This window comes from Raphanus sativus, chromosome 9 (assembly GCF_000801105.2).
Source record: "Raphanus sativus cultivar WK10039 chromosome 9, ASM80110v3, whole genome shotgun sequence".
Taxonomy (NCBI): Eukaryota; Viridiplantae; Streptophyta; class Magnoliopsida; order Brassicales; family Brassicaceae; genus Raphanus; species Raphanus sativus.
Window position 1 is genome coordinate 35,674,434 of NC_079519.1, and position 22,628 is coordinate 35,697,061.

General features: G+C 37.6%; 5 protein-coding genes, 2 non-coding genes and 1 pseudogene across 10 annotated transcripts; all 8 read right to left on the reverse strand.

Moving 5' to 3' along the window:
* Nucleotides 1-1,242: 1,242 nt before the first annotated feature.
* LOC130500571 (small nucleolar RNA U3) lies at nucleotides 1,243-1,459 on the reverse strand. The gene has a single exon (XR_008939191.1). It is a non-coding gene; the product is annotated as a small nucleolar RNA U3 (small nucleolar RNA).
* A 905-nt stretch (nucleotides 1,460-2,364) lies between these two features.
* LOC130500575 (small nucleolar RNA U3) lies at nucleotides 2,365-2,582 on the reverse strand. The gene has a single exon (XR_008939195.1). It is a non-coding gene; the product is annotated as a small nucleolar RNA U3 (small nucleolar RNA).
* Nucleotides 2,583-3,596: 1,014 nt separating this feature from the next.
* Nucleotides 3,597-5,766, reverse strand: LOC108823508 (polygalacturonase 1 beta-like protein 2). Its single transcript, XM_018596731.2, has 2 exons — nucleotides 5,554-5,766; nucleotides 3,597-5,479 (listed from the first exon to the last, which is right to left on the reverse strand). The coding sequence occupies exons 1-2, from the start codon at nucleotides 5,602-5,604 to the stop codon at nucleotides 3,653-3,655; spliced, it is 1,878 nt and encodes a 625-aa protein (XP_018452233.1). The 5' UTR covers nucleotides 5,605-5,766; the 3' UTR covers nucleotides 3,597-3,652.
* A 4,446-nt stretch (nucleotides 5,767-10,212) lies between these two features.
* Nucleotides 10,213-11,744, reverse strand: LOC108825387 (cell division cycle 5-like protein). Its single transcript, XM_056994056.1, has 2 exons — nucleotides 10,720-11,744; nucleotides 10,213-10,464 (listed from the first exon to the last, which is right to left on the reverse strand). The coding sequence occupies exon 1, from the start codon at nucleotides 11,604-11,606 to the stop codon at nucleotides 10,917-10,919; it is 690 nt and encodes a 229-aa protein (XP_056850036.1). The 5' UTR covers nucleotides 11,607-11,744; the 3' UTR covers nucleotides 10,213-10,464; nucleotides 10,720-10,916.
* A 1,555-nt stretch (nucleotides 11,745-13,299) lies between these two features.
* Nucleotides 13,300-14,565, reverse strand: LOC108825388 (putative B3 domain-containing protein At3g24850). Of its 2 annotated transcripts, XM_056995270.1 has the most exons (2): nucleotides 14,458-14,530; nucleotides 13,300-14,346 (listed from the first exon to the last, which is right to left on the reverse strand). In XM_056995270.1, the coding sequence occupies exon 2, from the start codon at nucleotides 14,235-14,237 to the stop codon at nucleotides 13,527-13,529; it is 711 nt and encodes a 236-aa protein (XP_056851250.1). In that variant the 5' UTR covers nucleotides 14,238-14,346; nucleotides 14,458-14,530; the 3' UTR covers nucleotides 13,300-13,526. The 2 variants fall into 2 exon arrangements, with proteins under 2 accessions (XP_056851250.1, XP_018454185.1); XM_018598683.2 differs by having other exon boundaries at nucleotides 13,300-14,565.
* Nucleotides 14,566-15,531: 966 nt separating this feature from the next.
* LOC108823395 (actin-related protein 2/3 complex subunit 3) lies at nucleotides 15,532-17,076 on the reverse strand. 2 transcript variants are annotated; one of them, XM_018596584.2, is made up of 6 exons: nucleotides 16,970-17,076; nucleotides 16,767-16,814; nucleotides 16,584-16,692; nucleotides 16,217-16,486; nucleotides 15,952-16,114; nucleotides 15,532-15,786 (listed from the first exon to the last, which is right to left on the reverse strand). In XM_018596584.2, the coding sequence occupies exons 2-5, from the start codon at nucleotides 16,767-16,769 to the stop codon at nucleotides 15,972-15,974; spliced, it is 525 nt and encodes a 174-aa protein (XP_018452086.1). In that variant the 5' UTR covers nucleotides 16,770-16,814; nucleotides 16,970-17,076; the 3' UTR covers nucleotides 15,532-15,786; nucleotides 15,952-15,971. The 2 variants fall into 2 exon arrangements, with proteins under 2 accessions (XP_018452086.1, XP_018452088.1); XM_018596586.2 differs by having other exon boundaries at nucleotides 16,767-16,811; nucleotides 16,970-17,047.
* A 336-nt stretch (nucleotides 17,077-17,412) lies between these two features.
* LOC108823393 (pantothenate kinase 1) lies at nucleotides 17,413-19,945 on the reverse strand. Of its 2 annotated transcripts, none has more exons than XM_018596583.2 (10): nucleotides 19,697-19,945; nucleotides 19,437-19,613; nucleotides 19,095-19,141; nucleotides 18,875-18,949; nucleotides 18,638-18,757; nucleotides 18,440-18,534; nucleotides 18,284-18,377; nucleotides 18,071-18,202; nucleotides 17,875-17,987; nucleotides 17,413-17,798 (listed from the first exon to the last, which is right to left on the reverse strand). In XM_018596583.2, exons 1-10 carry the CDS (start codon nucleotides 19,755-19,757, stop codon nucleotides 17,567-17,569), a joined length of 1,146 nt encoding a protein of 381 aa, XP_018452085.2. In that variant the 5' UTR covers nucleotides 19,758-19,945; the 3' UTR covers nucleotides 17,413-17,566. The 2 variants fall into 2 exon arrangements, with proteins under 2 accessions (XP_018452085.2, XP_018452084.2); XM_018596582.2 differs by having other exon boundaries at nucleotides 18,875-18,991; nucleotides 19,697-19,944.
* Nucleotides 19,946-20,377: 432 nt separating this feature from the next.
* On the reverse strand, nucleotides 20,378-21,750 carry LOC108836156 (galactinol synthase 4-like; annotated as a pseudogene).
* Nucleotides 21,751-22,628: the final 878 nt, after the last annotated feature.

Consider the following 22,628-nt stretch of genomic DNA (forward strand, 5'->3'; position numbering starts at 1 on the left):
GAGTAGTGGTCGTTATAGCAGAGCAACTAACTGTGGCGTGTTTGATCTTGCGACAGGTACACAAACATCACTAGATGTTCCATTCTTTAAGAGTTTCTGGTTTGTTCCAGAATACGAAATCTTTGATCATGAGACTGGTTTTTTTTTCTAGTATGAGTTTTGGATCTACTAACTAATTAATGTCATCGCTGTAGGGCCTTTATTATTTACTATATAATTTTCAAGTTAATCATATTGTCGCCTGGTTAATATAGCTTCAAGCCTCTAACAAAGTTTAAATACACTACATAATAAAAAAAAATTAGAATTATGAACTACATAATTACATATCAATTAAAATCAGTTAATGAAGGGTATGATCAGGAGTGTACTAAGACAAGTAAGAATGTTCCATGGTCTGTCATAGGATATTGCAGAAAGCAAAACTGTTTACTTTTAACGTTCAATAAAAGCATTAATCGTTTTTTCCTTCAACAAGAAAACCAAAGGAAAGTACAACACTTATAGTCAAGTATCAAAGCCTTATCTGTTAACGAAACCAATAACTCAGCATTGACTCTCGTGAACTCTATCGAGTCTTATGCCTTAAAAGAAGCTATTTTTAACTTTCCTATACCAAACAGCTCCTTATACTATAAGCTGGAAAACTGATCAGTCTCAAACCCCTCTAGCTAAATTATTTTGAAGAAGAACACATAAGCACCAAACCAGGAGTCCTCAACCTAAACTTAATGTCAGAGGAAGTCAATGTGGAAGATTGACTTAAGCAAAGGAAGAGAAAATCTCCTTGCGCAAAAATAAGGAACTCGTGTTTCCATTTCATGTATATAAACGGAGGTTGTTGCTCACGGTTTGTTCATGCTTAAAGTTGATAGTAGAGTGGTCATGAGACTTCTATTCTCTTGACCGTCATGAGATTATAGGGCTTCTTTAAGCTGCTCTCTTTGTATTACGTTATCGGATCATCAGTATTAATTTCTTATTCATACTGAGTTGTTGTTCATCGTGTAACAAACACAGAGAGGTGAGATAACAGAGAAGATCAGAGATTACCGGATTCATCTCAAGACTTGTTGACAGAGAGCCTGTTGCAATGTTGGCTCTGTTTATTGTCAATGGTTGGTTGGTGAAGAGAATTTTTAAAATAGTTGGAAGAACACAACAACGACAGGTTTTTTTTGTTTTTGCAACAGCAAAAGTTATGGTTGAACAAAAACATAAAAGTAGAAAGGCAAAAAAGGAAGCCTGTCAGACAACCGCACGACCACTCCAGATAGATCATGATCTAACCGGATAGCGTTCCTCTACAGTGCGGAGCCTCCGAAGAGAACCGCAACCGTTAATCACACTCAGATCGCACGGCCATGATTCATCAACCAGGTTTAGGGGCCTGTCTCCTTAGAAATCAAGGATACAGAGGTACGAGCCTATAGAACAGATCCTGTTCAAGTAAGGTCGTGACCTTCTCTTCCATCTCTCTGATATATAAACAGTACGAGTTCCCTGTTATTTATACGATGTGGGACGAAATAAACAAAACCTCACATACTCTATACGTTGCGTTTTTAAGCTCAACGCACTAATGCCACATACGTCATCGTTTTAGTTATCTCAATCTACTAAAATAACTCAAAGCCATCTCTCTGAATCTATCCGACCTGATGCTAGACCACTTGAAAAAGCCAGAGTTCACATAAAGTTCTTCTGCTCATAATTCTGTTAGAAAAAAATTATAAGTTGAGAATCAAAACGGCAGGCAGAAAGTAACGATCTAGATCACTCTTGTCTGAATGAGTTTGAGCTTCTGAAGACACAGAGCTCAAGTGCCTTGTATCTACAACATTCTAATAAAGATGGCTCCAGGCCAGAAATACAGATATAAATCATATGATACAAGCAACAATTTGTGACATTATAATATGTATCAACTGAACAAATTAACTCAAAGATTAATTAATTTTTATACTTCAAGGTTTAGTAATTTTAACTAACCAGTACCTGTCTACTAGCCCACGTGATCATATGCCCATTTCAAGGCTGCTCCTGAGGCTTGTGTTCTTCACGGTGTTTGTCCGTGGTGGTGTCAATAAAAGATATGATCAAGAATGTACCAGGACCTGCAAGAAAGTTCAAAAGTTTGTTATCACATTTAGTGTCTCCGCTAGAAATCAGCGAGGTGTGAGGGCCAGTTTCCTTAGAAATCAAGGATACAGAGGTACGATTGTCTGACAGGCCTATAGTACAGATCCTATTCAAGTAAGGTCGTGACCTCTACCTTCGTCTCTGCATTTCATAATTCTTTTGACGTCTCTGTTTTTAGCGATATGGGATGTAAACAACACATAACCAGAGCAGAAAAAAAAAGGCCTGTCAGACAACCGTACGACCACCCCAGAGAAGACAAGACCTAACCGGATAGCGATCCTCTACAGCTGGAGAGACTCCGAGGGGAATCTTAGCCGTTAATCACACTCAGATCGCACAGCCATGATTCATCAACCAGGTTTAGGGGTCCGTCTTTTTAGACATCAAGGATGCAAAGGTACGAGCCTATAGAACAGATCCTGTTCAAGTAAGGTCGTGACCTCTACCTTCGACTCTGCAATTTATAAACAGCACAAACTATCTGTACAGTACCGATGTGGGAAGAAATAAACAACCTCACATGCTCTATACGTTGTCGTTTCTAAGCTCAACGCACTATAATTCCACATACGTCATCATTTTAGTTAGTCACAATGTTAATAAAATAAAACAAACTAAAGCCATCTCTCTGAATCTTATCCGACCTGATGCTAGACCACTTGGAAAAGCCAGAGACACCATTGATAAACTAACTTAACTGGTTCTATAATTTTATCAAACTCAGTCGATTAAACATGTTATTTATTTTTAAAGTTGTTCTTTACGTTATGCAACTGCAGGGAACTCCTAACATTGATAAAATCACTGGGGGTAAGTAAGGATTCGCCTCTTGATCTAGGTTTATTAAGGTCAAATCCTTGAGACGTTGATGCTGTAGTCGATGCAGTGTGTTATGCCATCACCATGTTTGATTTTGTGAAGCAATTACATCATGGAAGTAACACTGTCACTACATCTACATTAGTATAGATGATATGGCATCATATTGGTGGTTTTCACATGAGTTGGAGAGGGTTTAAGTCTGAGTAGGGTCTCAATTCATGAAACTTTTGTTGCCAGAGAATAGAACTTATAAGACAAATTTTGTGATGATGCAGGTTGAAAAAGTCTTCTGACCTTGAATGGAAGAAAATTGTGGAAACTATTATGAGACTATACACAGAGATACTAGGCACCACCCTCCTTTTGTGTATTGGGTAAACAGACTCCATAAGCTGGCAAGCGCTTGTGTTACAGGCGGATAAAATAGATATGTCAAATGCTTGGCTTGCACGAAACTGACTTTGGTTTTGAACATAAGCCGAATCTCGCAGATCACGTGACAAGAATTATTCTCCGGTTAAAACCAAATAATCATGCCTTGACTCTCTCATACGAATATACTATAAAATGAAAATGGAACCTTTAAGAAAAAATGGGAGAAAATTTGCAAAAAGAAAAAAGAAACGATGAAGCAAAACTCAGTAGTGAAGATTTATCCAAACGACAAAAGCTGACAAAAGCCTTATTAATCAAGTGTAGTCCACGTCATATCATTTTCAAAGATCCAATGGCAAACTTCAATCCTACCCGGACCAAACCCTAGAGCCAAAAACGCTCCATGACTTGCACTCCACGCCGACGTGTCAATGTGACAAATAGCAACACCATGATTAATCTTCTCTAAACTCTTCGGGTCAAGAAGATCCGCTTCGTAGACCCGCACCTTCGGTACCGAATGACAATAATACAGTAGATACGGGTACAGACTCTGATGACACGAAACCGCTCTAGTTAAATCTCCACCGTTGATTCCTCTGACTTTTCCGATCAGGATCTTCTTCTTCGACCCGACCACATTCTCCGTTGTCCTCACCACAATGTCGTGTCCAAGCATTGACGTGGCGAAATCAATCATGTCCTCTGCTGATCCCACGCACCGCTTCGTCTCCCCGGGGCTAGGCGGTCTCTCGCATTCCGAAATCGCCGACGAGATTATCCCCGCCATCGATGAATTCTCTCCGGCGGCGAAGATTCTCCGTACCTCGCCGGTCTCGCCCGACGAAAACGATAATTTCGAAACTATGGTTCGGGGTAAAAACGTCCTTTCAGGCATTTTATCCCTGATATCCGGCATTTGCATAAAAGTCCCTTCTTTTAACATGGACTCTCTGAAGAATTTACCCGGCTCGATCCATTTATTTACCTTTTTACCGCCACCACTGGAGCTCGCGTTATTAAAGTACCTCGCGAAAACGACGCCGTCTTTGTCGTACGCCTTGAAACTCGGACCCTGACCGTAGGTTTTGAAACTGACGTTCCCCGCGTCTTTCCCCTGCCCGTACCCGGTGAAGTCATCGGAGCCCAAGTTGAACGATTTGCCGTAATTTACGAAATTGACCTTCTCGTTGTGCGAGTCTTTGGCGTAGGAAGAGAAAGAGTCGGCTCCGATGTTGGACTGGTCTCTGTAGCTATTAAACCCGAAAACGTCGCCGTTTCCTCCTTCACCGTACTTCTTGAAATCGTTCGTCGGGAGATTCCCGCCGCCGCCGTAGCTCGCGAACGTGTCGTTGCCTCCGTTCGCGGTCTCCCCGTACCCGGAGAAACCCGATTTCACCACGTTTGACCCGGATCCGTAACCCGAGAACCCGTTCGGAGCTCCGTTTCCGTTTTTGCCGTAGCTGGTGAACGTCTGGGCGCCGGAGTTCGCGTTCTCGGAGTAGGCCGCGAAGGACTGCGACCGGCCGTTTGCTTCGTCGGAGTAGGAGGTGAATCTCCCGTTGGGCTGGTTCGCGTTTTGGTGGTAGCTCGTGAAGTCGCCGGAGCCGCCGGTGGATCCGGTGGCGTAAGTGGTGAAGCTCTGGTCGGCGACGTTGACTTCTCCGGCGTAATTTGAGAACCTGTCGTCGTGTCCGGCGGAGTCTCGGCTGTAACGACGGAAGGAGTCGACGCCGATGTTGTCCCCGCCGGAGTAGTTTTTGAACGTGTCGGCTCCGGCGAGACGGTCGGAGCCGTAGTTGGTGAAGTTTTTGTCGGTGTAAACGGAGAATCCGACGTCGTCGCCGTGCTTCTCGGCGACGGAGTGAGCGGCGAGCTCGGGGAAGCAGAAGAGCTTCGCGGCGGTGCAGAAGTCAAAGAGGCGGGTGTCGAGCGCGTGGCGTGAAGCGAGTGAGGAGAAGCGCGTGGAGTCTACGGTTGTTAATGGGGACGCCTTGGAGAGGAAAAAAGAAGGTGGTGGCGACCCGCCGTTGATGCGTTTGTTCCAGTAACGTATCAGTGAGGCTTTAGGTGTGAATGGATTCTCCGACGCAGTGATGTTGCCGGCAGTTTGTTTAGTAGCTCCGGCGAAGTGCACCTACATTTGTTATATTATTTTATTCTATGAAAAAAGAATGTAAAGTAGATAAATAAAGATGGAATGTTGCTTACATTAGAAGATGAAAAGAAGCAGAGGAAGATGGCTGCTTCGATGATGTTCATCTTCTCACAGAGTTAGTTGAGAAGGAGAATTAGTATGAAGAGAGTACTGAGAGTTCACTATGATATCATGTGGTTATATATTTGATTATTAAACATATTTTCATCATAACTTTATTAGGTATTTCTTTGTCAAAAAAACTTTATTAGGTATTTCGCAAGAACGTTAATCTATGTTTTCACTGTTTTCTCGACGAATAATTGGTCTAAATACGGAAAAAAGGATTCAATCCAGTTAAAATATATGAAAGAATCTGAATAAATAAAGCTGCCTAAAGTATTTAAAGATGAACCTCTCCTCCAATAGTTTACAAAAGATCAAAATTATTTGAAAGAGATTTGGAAAAAAAGCTGGGTGAGCTCTGCTTCTTGCTGAAGAAAGGGAGAAAAGTAAATAGAGAAAGGGATAAATTTAAGATCTTGAAAATAGTAGTTTTCGGTTTAATTCCTTGCATGTACTCTATTTTCAAATAGTTTTGTGTGTATTCTACTTTAAAGTTGAAAAAATAATATTAAAAATATTTACTTTAAAATGAATTTTGAATTAAAAATAAAGTAAAACTAAAGATGTCCATTCTAAATGTTTATGGGTGATACTAAATCTCCACGTTGCATATGGAGTTTAAATTTCTATTAAGATTTAAATTTTTGTATTCACAAATTTGGTAAATGATAATTGTAATTGAGCCCAAAAAAGTGAAACTAAAGATGTTCTTGGTAAATTATAAATGACTATATCTGTATGGTACATGCACTCGGTTTTAGTAGCTCTTGAAATAAAAATATTGATGGACTTTTTGTGTCCCTAAACCCTGTGTATAACTAAACTATAAATTAGTGACAAAAAAACTAAACTATAAATTAAATCTTTATCTATATTATTAAATTGAAGTATTTTTTGATATTGTTTGGATGCATGAATAGCAAAATAAATGAAAATTATTTAGAAACATGAATAGCAGATTAACTATTTTTTTATTTGCAGATTTAGACATTGTATTTACAATAAATCAAGTATTTTTTATTTATTTTATTTAAAAATTCTGTTACTGCATTTAAAATTAATTAATTACAATGATTGTTGTTTTTTGTGGTGAAAACAATGACACAAACTGAAATATATAGTATATGTTTATAAAAAATATAATATAATATTACGTATTTAGTTTAATCAAATATAAAAATTTCTAAAGTTCAATTTTCAAGAAAACAAAATATCATAAAATTAATAATAATTCATAGAAAACCAATGCCATAAATTAAATGTTTAGAATGTTGTTTCTTTTTAAAATAAATTAACAAAAAATAACAGGTTAATATATGAATAATACAATTATATAAAATTGCACCATGTTATATAATATATATTATGTACAAATAAAAAAATTATTATCAAACATCTATATTATAAAATAATATATTTTACTTTATATGTAAATTATAAAACATCAAAAATATACATGGGATTTTTTTTATAATTAATCAACAGTTTATGAGTTTGTATTGAATACAAGTTAAATTAAATATCTTTGCGAGAATCAGGTCAAATTCTAGTTAACATTAAAATAGGTAACTGGATTTTAGTATGTCGTATATATATATATATATATATATATATATATGGTTTGTGGAGACTAATTGGTGACTTATAATTCTGTCTCCCACCAAAACAAAGATTCTCAACATTATTATTACTTTACTTCTCGTATTTTACAAAGTACATAGATCTTGTATAATCAAATATAATGAGCTGGACGATTTAAGTAAATTGCGAAAACAAATAAGAGGTCGAAAATAATGAAATAGTTTGACATTATTACTTTTGTTACCATTTTTAAAAGTCATTACTCATTTATTAGTTAAAATATGGGTGCCTTAATATATATGTATATATGAATTTCAGAGTTCAAAAAAGAAAGAATATATCTCAAAAAAAAATATATATATTTATATGAATGTATCAAGCTTAAAAGTTCAACATGGATATATAGATTGGTTTGTTCCAAAAAAAAAGGATGTATAGATTGGATGTATTAGGCTGCAAGAAATGGACCATCAAATTCGAAGGAATGTGGTGGTGGCTAACGTGCAACCAATGTTAACTTTTGAAAAAATTATAGTTTATTTTCTAATTAATGATCATAGAACCCCGCGTTTTAGCACTTGATGCGATGATGGGTTCTCTCATGGTTTGTCGACAATAATATTTATGTATTTATTTGCCATTTTCTAGGTAAATAATATCCATATATTTATATGTTAAGTAAATAATGTAAAACGAGAGATTTTTTACAATGTTTGAATCATCTAGAATATTAATATGTTCCAAAGATCAATGTTAAAATCACCTAAATATTTTGAATTCTTTAATCACCTAGAAAAAGATTCGGTTAAAACTAGAAAATGAATAAAAAGGACTACAAGAAAAATATTGAGCTAATTAAATAATTAAATAACTACCATTCTAGCAAGGGGAATACTTTAATCAAAAAATGACAAGTAGTATTTAGATTAGTTTTTTTTAACACTACTAACTTCATTGATGAGCAAGGAAGGATATATTGTTTGGGATACAAAGCCGACGAGTAACAAATACTTCCGGAGGCTAAAGCCAGCATGAAACTATAATTTCATCTAGAGACAAGAGTCAGCAGAATTCAGAAATTTTCTGATGTCAAAAAGAAGAACAAATTACAAGTGACTAGAAAGTTTAGAAAGCAAGATCAACATTATAGCCACAAGACACTCTGGCAATAGAGACCATCGAAGAAGGCGGATAGAATAAATGCGCCTAGAAAGCCAAACTTTATTTTGGAAGAACCGTAGACTGCACCTCAATCTTGTTCCGTAAACAAACCAGGAACCACGAGGAAGGAAACGATTAAAACATCCCAGAATGCAGAAGTGACAATCATTTAACCTTCAGACACCCACGACATAGAGCAGAAAAGAACCGAAGCTCCTCTTCCTTGAAAACAAGCCGAAGACACTAAACCCGGACCACAACAGAACTTAAAAACAACATAATCTATTCGGTTGCTAACGAAATCAAGGAAAAACATAACCTTCAATTTCGACAGAATCACTATCAGAAGCAACCGGAAAACGCACAAGCAGAGCAGAATCAAAGGGCCACCAACAGAAAAGGAACAGAGCTCCAACGACCTGCCGACAAACCCTAATGGCCGAAGCACAGAAGAGACAGAGAAACGAAGCCTCACCGAAGGAAGAACGATCCACCACTTACAGACTTCAACCAAATTTCCTGATCTAAGATCTAGATCTAGATCCACTTCTCAAAATCATCTAATCACAACAAAAGACAAAGGAACACAGACAAAAGGAAGAAAATAACAGGAAAACAAAGACAAAAAGCCTTCCCTCACAGATCCTACACAGAGACATGCTCTGGTCACCGGAGGAGAGAGGAAACAGCAGTTCACTTTTTCTCTGTTCTCTCTCTCTCTTTTTTTGGGTGAATATTTAACTTGGTATTTGTTATTTTTTCTAATAGGCGAATAATATTATATATATATATATATATATATTCATGGCGATATATTCATCTATTCATATTCGTGTTCCCAAAGCATGCAATGGAGTCTACTTTCTTTGAGCAAAGGAAGTTTTGCAGGAGAGGAACCGAATGTTTTTTTAGCTACAACTGTATGAAATATGTTGTTTCTATTCATGTAGATTTTTTTTTTAAAGGTTAAATCCGGGTCTATTAAAGACACAGACCTAACTTCCGAGTAAGAGGTGCATCATACGGATAGACCCTCTCTCGAATATTCAAATGAGTCGTAAGCATGGATCCATATCCGCGTGGCCACGTGTGGAGCTAATAATCTCGCACTAAAGAGGAGTTGAACCCTGGCCTGGATCATCAGAGCACTCCTCCTCTAGTAGAAACTACTAGATCTCCACAACGTGGTGCTGATGGAGATTTTTAGATGGAGCGATGCCGAAGAATTATTGAGTGATAATGTTACCAAAAAAGGGAAATCATTCCTGATATTGTAACTAATTTCAAAGAAGAGAAGTTAATGGAGGCTGGAGCATTCATTATACAAAGAGTTGCTCGGTAGGGGTATATTTCCTAATACCATACACTTATAACTCAGTGAACGATGCTGCTCGTCAAAACATATAGTGACTTTTAAATTCTCATAGATGGATGTTGTAGGGCTAAGAAAGTGAACGGTGGACTGGAATTTCTCCATGAGTGAAAACTATATACGTCCCAAGACCTTTTCCAAGAGACGATGTCCAATGGTGCGTGCCTTAACGGTCTCAATGCACTAACGGGAAACTGGTCTGGGACAAGGCATTGGGAAATGTTTGAGGTTATTGCAGAAGATTATAGTGGACATGAATATTACTACTTACAACATCATCATCCATAAAATGTGAAAGGTAATAAGGTAGATGAAGCCTATGATTTAGTTTCTAGTCTCTCCCTCACGTCATTCTAGAAGATGAAGAACAATGGGACAGTTACCAAATGGTTACACTTACACAGTACACTACACTCATCGTGCTAGTGAAATCCCTATCATCTGAACTCATCAAATCATAGTTAAGAATAAGAAACAACTTACTAAAGAGATAAAACCCAACAAGTAACACCCCAATCTTGTTAATTGGAATTCAGTAAATCAGTATACCAAGAGCTTAAGAATCTGTCATATGGAAAGAGGATAAAGGATTCCTTGGCATCTGAAAGACCAAAGACTGATGCTGTCACCGTCTTTCAATCCGTTGGCCTTAAACAATATCGTTCCACCTACAAGCCCAAACTTAATGCAGCTTCTTCATCTTCCAACTCTTCAGAATCACACCCCCACTTTCGCTGTTGTTACACTAAACATGTAACAAACACATCCACCATTCCAGAAAATTAAAACATACTATCAGTAAAATATTATACAACAAGAATAACAAATCAAGAACGAGCTATCAAAAACAGTGTGAAGGGGAACAAAAGTACGCAGCAAGTTTTAGAAAACCGAGCAAAGCATCTTCAAACTAGGGAAGATTAGTGAGCGCAGTACAAAGGAAATAACAGGTAGAAAAAGCTATGACACTTGAAGATCATATACTTGCCAGAACAGAAACCTGTCTTGGCAACAAGTTTTAGTTCCTAGTTTTGTCCGCTTTGCCCTGTACACAAAAATGACTTAATTTGGTCATCAAGATTCAGATAAAAGGAAATATCAAACAATGAAGAAACTGAAATTGTTAATACAAAACATATTCATCTCACAACATTCATCAACTCAAAGTTAAAGATCATAAAACAACAACAACATTCCTTAACGTTCATCGGCAGTATCATAAAATCCTGCAGGTGCCCTCTTCTCGAAAGGAATCTCTGCACCATAGTCGATCCCCTTTCCCTTGCTCTTCCTATGCTTTCCATCATCAATCCCAGCTGCTTTTAGTTCCCTCCTCTTTTGCAGAGAAGCAAGACTCCTAGCTTCCTGAATCTGCTTCTCTCTAGCTCTTCTTTTCGCCTTCTTCCCCCTAGTGTTAGCAAATCTAGCCCTCGCTTCAGACAGCATCTCCATCTCATAATCTTCCATGTCCACCGCATCAGGACGAGCAGGCTTCGACTCCGGATTAGGATCAATCTCACCAGGACCTAGCTTCCGCGGATCACCCCCTGCTTCGTAGCCCTTACCGCATGCTGCATCGAGAAGCTTTTCGTACCTCTCAAGGCACTGAGATGGCGTGCGCCCCACGGCAGGAGCGATGGTTCTCCACTGAGTAGGCAAAATCTTTGCGAGATGGAGAAGCTTCTCGTCCTCTTCGACGGTCCATTCGGTCTTCTTGATGGACGGATCGAGCCACTCGTTCCAGCGAGCTTTGCACTGTTTTGCTGACTTGCGAACGGCGAGAGACGAGATCCGACCCCACTGGTTCCTACCGTACTTCATCATGGAGGCCTTGAGGATCTCATCTTCTGTGTTCTTCCACACACCTCCCTTAACCATACCCCTCATCTTCGCTCAAGATTAGGGTGAGAAGTAACGAAGGAAGAATAGATTCGATCAACCACCGTAACCCTAGATTAGGGTTGGAAATAACGAGGAATAAAAGATTATATCAACCTCTCCTTTTGTTTCAAAGAGAGATAGTGAGAAAAAAAGAATGGTTGCGTTGGCATTATATAGTAAAGACTAATTGGGCTTTTACAATCAAACCGCCTCAGATCCACTAGTGATTAGCCGACTTCCTTTTTACCTTTTTACCTTTTTCCTTTTTTTTTGATATGGATGATGAAGGAAAAGGTTTTATCGGATATTATAAATAAAAATATATATCATATTAATAAATTTCAGAAAAATTAAGGATATATACCTTTTTCTAAAAAGAAAGTCATAGATTAAAATTATTACACCTAACTACCATCAATTATTAAAAAAATGTTTTGATTTCCTTTTTGCAGCACCCAAACTCATATTCATAAGACCAAAACACTACAAAAATCCAATTACAGTCAAAAGCTCTACCGAAACTCAGGGGACGAAAGAATTCATGGGAACTAGACGGAAGCAAAACCATTTTTGTCCACTGTTTTGAAATTAACCAACTTTAGTGTGAAAATGGTTTGCTCTAGGATGAATAATGTAAATATTTTGAAATTTGTTCTTTTAGAACTTGAAACTTTGTGTGTATTTATAAGAATTTAGTTTAAAACTTCAGATTGGTTGCTAATACTATACATATGAAGCTTTTGTGGGGTTTATCATGCTGGCTATTAATAGATTTTGGTGATTACAAGTACCTGCATAAGAAATAAATTTACTTGGGAAAAAACCGCTTCTCTTACAGCGTTGTGCATTTTCATGCTCCAACCAATCTCCAACGTTCATTACTTCTTGCCTGATTTTACTTCTTACTGTCCTTTGCTATATTTGTCGGTTTTATTGGTCCTGGTGAAACATTGCTCAAGTTTCTGAATAATTTTCTTCATTATTTTTGTTGTGTTTTCCCCTTTTTCACTACAATGAGCCAGGGCCCAAGGGGTTACACATTGTAGCTGTAAGGCTTGTAAAGGAATCATACCAAGTGACCCTTGTGATTTCTTCTTTGGCTCATGAGTTAGATAGAGTTTGACAAATTCCATATCACCTCGAAGAAAAGAAGTCACTGAATGCTAACGTACCTCCCCACCAAGATTCATGTGAGAGCACAACTTTTCGAGACAAGAAAATTATAGCTTAAAGACGGGTTTACCAGAAAGCTTATTCTGAATGATAATCATGAGAGAAACGTATCCTTGGTCCAATGAAAGCACAACTCCAGAACACAAACGTGAAGAAGGCCTATCAGGAACAAGCGTGAAGAGTAACAAATGTTTGCATCAAGTTTGGGAAAATCAACCAAAACATTCTTTAAAGGAGTGAATTCAGCGCCTCAGCAGAATGAGACAAAGAGGAAATAATAGGTAAAAACTTCGGAACAAGACTTTAAGAGCCGAAGATTGTATAGATTCATAATTCAACTCTGACACTTCGATTCAATTTGTATTTTAGAGATTATATTTCTTGCCAAAAACAGAAACTTGTCTTTGCAACACATTTTTGTTCCTGGTTTTATATTGTGCTTGCTCTTAATTTATACAACTAAACCGAGTTAAAATCCGTTCAATTCATCAAGATTCATGTCAGATAAATGGAACTACCAATAAACTGAAACTAATAAGAGAAAACGTATTCATTCATGTCAAATCATTGGTCAATTAATCATAGTACAGAATCATAAACAATTAAAAAATACTTGAGATAAACCCAACAAGGTGTTGTAAGATCAAACACAACTGTACTAAAACCATAATCTTGATAATTACAATTCTGAGAAGGCACCTACAGAATCGCTTCAAGTAAGATGTTACCCAAAGGGAAGAGCTACTCTGTCTGTCACATGGGAAGAGGAACAAGAGCAAAACAGAGGACTCCTCGGCACCTGAAAGACCAAAGACTAATGCTGTCGCCATATTTCAATCCATTGGCCTTCACCACATCGTTCCACCCACAAACCAAAGCGTAGTTCCAAGAACCGTTCATCTCCCACCTCTTGAGAAACACACCCCACTTCTTAGTGCCTTGGTCAACAAGAACCGCTCCCAACCCCATCTTTTCTCTGTTGTTGATGTCTTCCTCGATGATTCTCGACTCAGCGGGTGTCAAGAAGTCGTTTCGGATCAGTTTGTGGAAAGGGATCGAGAGACGGCTCTGGCTTGGTTTGACATCTGTTTCGAACAGAGTCTTCTCGAAGATTAGCATCGGGTCTTGCGCTCCTTTCGTGTCTCTCATCAACTGGAGCATCCAATCTGGAGTATCTTTCCCCTCCCATGTGAATAAAGTTGACACCTTTGGTTTCTTGAAACTGCGCTTTCCTTCTTGCACGGCACGTCTCTTGCGGCTGCTTGTGTTGTTCTCTGTTAGGCACGAGGAAGAGGAAGATGATAGGGAACTAGGGTTTGGTGGGTTTTTAGTCTTCTCTGAGGGGATCTTGTTAAGATCGAAGAGATGTGAAGAAGAAGAAGTAGAAGCACCGTTAGGGTTTTGAAGAGGTTTCTTTACCGATGATCTTGGTTTTCTTTTGAAAAGATCAAAGATTCTCTTCATTCTCTGTTCCTCTTCTTCTTTTCGAGATGTTTGTTTGCGTTCTTGTTCGTGAAGCGACGCCGCAGTATCCACCAAAAGAGAGAAATTCGACCACGTCTCCGTGAGATCGCTGTAATATGTATTCATTGTGATCAGAGATGGAAAAAAAAATCAAAGTTCTGAGAGAGAGAAAAAAAAGAGCTTGGGGTTGAAGGAAACTAGAAAAGAGAGAAAGACACACAGAGCGAGCGAGTTTTAGGATTATGAGAAGAGAAAGTGAGAGGAGGAATGGTTGTATATGTTTACAACTAAATACTATCTGGTTTGTTGCAATCATATCAAATCCTATACGATCTCAAATATAGCCGTTGTTTAGTTTTTCCATTTTTTCACTACCTCAGATTACCATCTAGTCCCTGTTTAGGTAATTTCCTTTTTACCAGCCTTGAAATTTCCCAAAAAAAAAACATGACCGAACAATCCCAAGTAAATTATTTACGTGTTGATGAAAGCTAAGTTAAGGTTTTTGCTTTGACAGAAGATACGATTCGATTTGGTAGTGAGCAAGACACGAGGCGATCGTTAGAAGCTGTTCAGTTCCAAGGTCTAGTAGTAGTCCACTCCAGTGTTAAACCGTCAATATATTTTCACTGTACTAATCTTGGACCGCACACGTGTTGTTTTCTTCTCCGCAAGGAGTTGTTGGAAAGAAAGTGCCCCAACAGTTTTGAAACTATTTTATGTTTTGCCCTAATTGTTTGATAATACAATTTACACCGTAGCTACTTGTTCTAGTCTACACTTTGCATGGCGTCCTTACATATATTGCTTCTTGTCTCGCTAATTAAACATTGTCCTTTGACGCCGATTTGAACTAACCTTTGCAAATCTTAATTTATTTTCTTAGGTTCTGAATCTGGTAGGGACAACCACTCTTTTGTACTTCTCAACTTACTTTGGTCATCCGTGCTGGTACTTTTTTTTTTACGACAAAGCACGACAAGAATGAAGCTTCTGAGTGAGGAACGTTTGAAAGAAATTGAAGCTAAGTACGATAGGATAGGCATAAGAGTCGCCAAACAAGGTGCAGAGCAAGAGCTGATTCTTGCTAATGTTTACACATGTGATTAGCGTGAGGAAGAAGGGTAAATTTGTTTAACTGCCACAAATGCTACTTACTGAAAAAGAAGACAGGAGCAACAGGCGATGGGGCTGTGAAAGAAGGTGGGAGCAAGTCTATAGATGGTTCGGTTTGCAATGGAAACTTGTGCACCAGGGCCTGATAAGTTCACACAAGAACTCTGCTAATCTAAAGTAATAACAAAAGAATATTCTCATTAACTATGATCTTGTATCACCAAAAGGTCGTATGAAAATACTACACCGTCAGTCTGTGTCACACTCTTTATGTTTATCTTATGTATATAGAGAGACAGGGAGAAAGCTTTCTTCTCTAATATAAAATGTTCGTATTCCTGGTTCTGATGGTTAAGCGCACTTAGGCAGAGGAAGCTAAAGGCTGCAATGCTCATGATCTCGAGTGGCTTGAGAACCCTTCATTTGTAATGAGCTGCAAGGAAGGAAGAATAACAACTGTTACATTATTAAAAAACTCGGATTAAAGGAACTTTATAAGCTTGAAATGAAGAGGCTGTTCGTTAACTGGTATGTCTTAACTCAAACACACAAATTAAGGTGGATGTAAAGCATGCTATTACAATTTATCAGAACTTACCTTTGATGATGATCTGTTGATCAGAGGAGAACCACGTTGATGAATTTCCTCTTGGCGAATGCAAGCCACCATTTGTTTGGCGTCCCATTAGCTCTATACGCTACACTCAGTAGCCTCCCACTAGTCTCCTCCCGAACCTGCTTCAAATAGTTCCTGAAAAGCTCTGACATTTCGAAGCCAACAAAACAAGAGGGGGGCTCAAGAGTTAGTTACCCAGTGAGGAACAAAACTACCTCAAAAACAGAACTATTAACAATGTACATACCTGCTTCCTCCTGAGACGAAGGAAGTGAAAAGAGACCTGGAAATGGAAACCCAGCTTCTCCAGGAACAGGGATATCCTCTAAACCCAAATTGATAATCGCCTTAGTTCCAACAGCCAACGTTCTACACCCTTCGAGCCTCTTCAAGGCCACGTTTATATAGAAGGTCAAGTAAATAAGGAGCTTATCAGCAGGACTTTTGATGGGGAAGTTGGTGAAGAAGACGTTGGCGCGGAAGAAGGTGATTGCCTCATCCACAATATCAGTTCTATCTGCCGTATATAAAACAAACAAACAGACAAACAACAATCATGAAAAAATGATCTTTTGTTTATATAACACTCGAAGAGGCTTTTGATATGAATATGCCTTGTTCAGAGACAGGTGCAGGGCCCTTGATATGGCTCTTGAGAGGAAGCAGAGGACATCCACATGCCTTTGTTATCCCTTCTTCTTCCACAAAGCTCGAGTGATATACCTGAGAAGATCGTTTTAATCATTCAACCTAACGGAAAACGAAGAAGATGAATATCCAGATTGAATAATGCGTACCATTATGTTCCCAAACAGACGAATCAAAGCTGTGAGAAGTTAGATCTACTGCGATGAAGAAGATCACGGGAAGGTGTATTCAGAATTGATCGTTAGGTAAACGAAACGAGATAAGATTGCTTATAGAGAAAACGTTGACCTGAGATCAATTAACTTCTAAAGCATTTCCGAAAGAGGATAGAAAGAGATTCTCTTGATGTTACCTGATTCCGGCGGGGAAGAATCCGCGGCGAAGTAGCGACGGTAGTCTCTCTAATCGACGAACTTGGAATCGAATGAAAAACAAAAAAAAATTCGTAAAGGGTAGAAGACAGTCAGATATGTTGACACGTGTAAAGCCTCCCTGCATAATGATACCGGTACAACTAATATCAATTCCCGGTTTTGGTTTGATTTGGTTCAACGGAATTGACAGATATCGGTTATAGCTCGGATTTATTCACGAGTTTTTTTCTTTTTTCTTTTTTGTCAAGGATTTATTCATGAGTTTGAATTCTATAAAACAAGTTTTAATTTTTTTTATATTAAAAAAAAAACAAGTTTAAAGTTTTGGTTTAGGTCTAACAAAAGTGAATCCATAACAAGTGATTGAAATGTTGTTCGATTTCTGGATTAATTTTCCGGTTTAGTTACTGTGCCTTGGAAATATATATATATCATGTTTACATAAACAGAGTCATGTAGCAACAAATAGACTATTAGTGACCACATCTTGACCCCCAAACGAATAACTTTAAAGGACTTTTTTTTCTCTACACTGATTTCATAACAGTACAATTGGTGGTCACTGCACCAAGAGGTTAAACTAGATTGATGCTACATTCAATGGCTTCACCATCATTTATATTAGCAGCTACTAGGGTGTGTCGAAAGCTATCATCACCTGAGCACTTCAGAACTGCTCTTTGCACAGCTTGATGATGAGGTTTCAAGTCGTTACTATGGCTCTGATCTTTGTAGCTCGTGAACGCGCCTAAGGCTCCGAGAAACCCTTCATGTCTTAAGAACATTGCTTTTGCCTCACCTCTCGACCTGAAAAAATAACAAACATTAGTCATTGGTCTGAAGGGAAGGGTTTATTACAGAAGTATCAGTCTTAGGTTAATACCAAAAATGAACAGCAACAGATATTGTGTCCATGGTGTACTCGAGCCCACGGATGAAAAACCCACCAAAGAATATACGCTTAAGGCCGAATCTTAGCGCATTCAAGTAAGCAATCTGCAGAGAGAAAGGGGATGATACCAATCTAAAAGCTTAAGAGAGTTTTTCTAAAGTGCATGAAAGTGCTTGCAGGAACAGACCTGACCGATGTTGTTAGATATCATTCTTAGAAGTGATCTTGCTACATCTTCTGGCTGGTAATCTTCCAGTTCTTTGCCGTCAGAAATCGCTTTACCGAAGCTGGAAGCTATGGCCGTTGAGGAGAGACCAATCTACCAAAAGAAAAAGAATGAAAATTCGTTTTTGAATACCAATCTAAAACATTAGCCAAAAACCATCACTAATCAATATACCTTTGAGTAATCTGTTCCACCGTAGATATCACCCACAAGCATGTCAATCACTCTGTTATTTCCCTGGTGGCTTAACTCCAGCAGCTCATCAAAACTGAAACTTAAGTGATATTAGTTACTCAGGAAAGGAGGAAACTGCATAAGAAAGGAAGTTACCTCTTGCATTTTGTTAAAAGCTTTCCAAGACCTAAAAATGTTCCTCCACCAAGGCTTGTCCCACTTATTCGCTCATACTTTCCATCTCCATCGACCTACATATCAACGAGCTTGAGAGTAAGAAACATCTCTGCACCCACTTGCCAAAAAAAAAGAGGGCAAAGGTGATCAGAGAGAAAGCCAAAATCATAGTAAAACCTTGATCATGCTAACGCCAGAGCCGATATTAACAAGTAGATATGGATACAAATCATTATGGTCGATCTGCACAAACTCTTTTTGGCCATCCAAATAGGTAAATGCTTCCCTTGGCACTGTCTGCAAATGCAAATCAGATTCATGATTCATGTGAACAGACTGAGATCCTCATATGGGTAATGTTAGGATAAAATCAAAGAGGTGATGATTAGATAGAGAGAGAAAAAAAAATCAAACCTTTAAGAGAAAGTTGACACCAGAAACAAGAGAATGCATCTCATCTTCCTTATCAAAAACAATTCCAAGTTTCTCCTTAAACAGCTCAGCAAACTTAAATGCTCCACCACCTGTGGCCTTTTGGAACAACATTTACCAATTAGCATATACTTATAATCAAACTAGAAACTTCAACCGCAACATTCCTCACTTCTAGCTTTAGATAACCGATATTTATTACCTTAACCGGAAATTTATCGCGCGTTGTGCCATTCGGATGCTGAACACCTGAATAGTCACAACAAGAGGACTCAAGTCACCTTCCAGGACAAAAGGAATCAATAATAAACTTATTGTCGTTATCTAAGAAAAGACATGATTTTTTGCCTCAATCAAAAGGAAACTCCATTTCCTAAAAGACAAAAACTTTTTTTTCCAAATCATTGAGAAAGTAGAACAAGTAATGGTGTTTTGCCTTAATATGTTCTTACAACATGTGTTTCAGACTAATGATTGCTTCCATTGAATTACAGAATTAAAAATAAAAAAATCAGATCTTTGAATCAGATTAAAAAACACTAACCGGAATGTTGAAGAATATTGAACCGGATAAAATCTAAACAATCATCGATCTTTCTTGTCTCGAACTTGGCGAAACATAGCCTCCCTTTCACGACGGAGCAACCGTTACCAACGACGATGCTTCCGTCTTGGGAATTGTCTCCATTGGGCGAGAAATAGACAAGCTTTATCAAAGTCCCTGCGAATGAGAAAAAAAAAATCAAAAATTTTCAGGATCATAACGAGAGCAGAATCGGATCTAAAAGGGGTGAGAAATTCAACCTCCGATGTCGAGAGCCAAATGAGAGATTTGAGTCGAGAAGCAATAATCTTTTGGATCCATTGCCGTTTTCTTCTTCCTTTTTGATTTTGTTTTGGAGTTTTTTTTTTGTATTTAATTGATTCAACGTGAATTAAAAGAATGTTCAACGTTCAACTACTTTGGATCTAACCTATCCCCATGTCTGACTTGTATTTCTTCCCCCATGGAGCAATGTGCAATGTGCCGCAATGTTTGGCTGTCGTTTTTTTATTTTTTTAAGAGAGAGGAAATCTTGCTGACTTGTCATTTGGTCTTGTTTGGTCTTGTTGGGTTGGGTTGGGTTGAATTGAAAAGACAAAAGCTTTGTTGGAACTCAAAGAGATTATTTGTTTCTCTGTTGGATTTGGACATGTTTTTTTGGTAGAAAACTTGGTCATTGAGGAACCATTTAAAAGAATGACAGATTTCTTGCTTGCTAGTATATGACAATTCACATATAGTCCTTTCGCTGCAAGTAATGGTGTTTATTAGTTTATTAAATAATCTTAAAATATTAAAAAGAGAACAGACCTGTTTTGTTCTATTTTAGCAAACAATGCCATGATTTACTATAGTTTGACAAATTTATTCTCACCACACAAACAAAGAAAAACAAATAACTTAAAGCATAGAAATCAAACACATCAAAACAGCATTCTTCACCAGGCCTTTACGGTTTGAAATCGAGGGATTCGTCGTTATAAATATCCCACCATCTCTTGACCAACATTTTGACATCTTCGCTGTCCATGTAAGCTTCTTCTCCAGTGAACTTCCACGGCTTGGATCCCTACAATTATTCACCAGTACTAATACTTGTAAAAGGAATGAAAGTTTCAGAATCAATAGAGGCATGTAAGCAATAGAGAGCACTTACAGGTGCACAGTAATGAATAAACCTTGACATTCTCTAGCTCCACATTCTCCGGGTGGCGCCAGAGTACAGACATAATCAGGTTATAAACCAACGGGATCGGTTTATACACTTTCTCGAAGAACACATTGAGAAAATCCTGCCAAAGTCCCACGTACCAAAATCATCATTCAAACCAACGGAAACTAATATTTCTTATCTTATTATGTTTTCAATAACCAAGTATGACTTTAACATGGACAAATTTCCCAAAAAACTTTGAAAAGAGTTTTTTATTTATTTACCAAAAAAACATACAATGCAAAAAAAAAAACTAAAAGAGATTTAATTAAAAGGTAAAAAAAACATCTACTCTTACTCTATAAATATATAAATATTAAAAAATAAAATGAAAAATAAAAATATTTTTTTTTCAAAAAAAAAAACTTTTTTCGATTCGAAAACATATTTGCATCATATTAATCTGAATGTTTAGTGGTATCATATAACTCACTTGTTCTGCAAATTCTGAGGGTGGTGTGACCTTGAGGGTCTGGAGGAGACTGTCATATGCAGCCATGTTAGGCTCAAACACGAACATCCCAGCATTGTAGTACAGTGGAGGAGGAGATTCCATCTCGACCGGCCACTTCACCTTTTCCGGGCACTGCTGGCAATACCCGATTTTGTGTTGCGGCGTGTGGCTCCATGTTTCCTCACAGAAACATGCCTATGACTCCATGCAAGTAACCATCTGGCAAGTCAAAGAGCTCGTCTATATTGTCATAGACTTGAATATCCGCGTCAAGGAACACTACCTTGTTGTACTCTATAAGCTACAAGTTTAACGTAAATCAGAAACTTAGATTTCAACATATAATAGAAAAGTGCTTATGATTTCAGTTTGCAAATATTTATTAGAGATGCTTACGTTCCAAATACGAAGCTTCGAGTAATTAATAATGTAGTAATCCCTTGCATAAGAGACCTGGTCACCCGGAGGATAAACAGGTTCGATCTCACGCAGTATACAGCCTTGAGACCTCAAGATCTCTCTATGTTCCTCAGGCACATCAGGCAGTACAGCAACAACAAGAGGTAAGCACTTTTAACCTTACGCAAACCCTTTGCTAGACCCACTACACCCTTCACATAGTCTCCATTACCTGCCAGGAACGTCATATATATAGGCTCTTTGTTGATGTGCCTTTTGCCTTAAATTGACTGGATCCATGGGAATGGATGGGGTTATTTGGGACAAAGGAATGTTAGGTAAGAGTATTAAAAATAGGAGGCTGTGTTTTGATGAAGCTTGTCTGTGCCAACTTGTGACACTGGCCTCTGAATTATACACTATATGTCACTGATGAAAGCTAGCACCAATTAAATCATATAGAAATGTAAAGTTTTGGTCACACCTTATTGGTCCATATGTCATTCATACATCATGTAAAGAAAATTGAATTGAACTTTCACATACCTTTTTTTTGCTTATTCTAAAAAAGTACATTGTAAGAAATTTTTGAAATGTATAATTACATACCTTTTTTGCTTGCATATTCTTAAGAGATAAGAAAAAAATATATTACCCAAAAATCATATATATTTTTAATTTAAACAATTGACAATTAATATATTATAATGCATTTGTGGCACTTTAAATTTCATAACAATATTTATGGGAAATATCTATAAATATAAAGTTGTGAATTGATTTGCGGAGGATCTATCTATATTATTATTTGTGTAAAACAGTATTAAGTTCCAAAATATGTAATAATAAAACTTGCGGCGAATCTATCTATATTATTATTTGTGTATATTAATATTTGTGAATTGATTTTGCTTACTTGTCAATTTTCCTTAATTTTAAGTAATTTTCTTATTTTTATGCTTTTAATAATTTTAGTTTTGCTTACTTATTATATCCTCCATAATTTAGGTTATTTGTTTATTTTCATGCCCTTATAATTTTAATTGATCTATCTATATTATTATTTGTGTAAAACAGTATTAAGTTCCAAAATATGTAATAATAAAACTTGCGGCGAATCTATCTA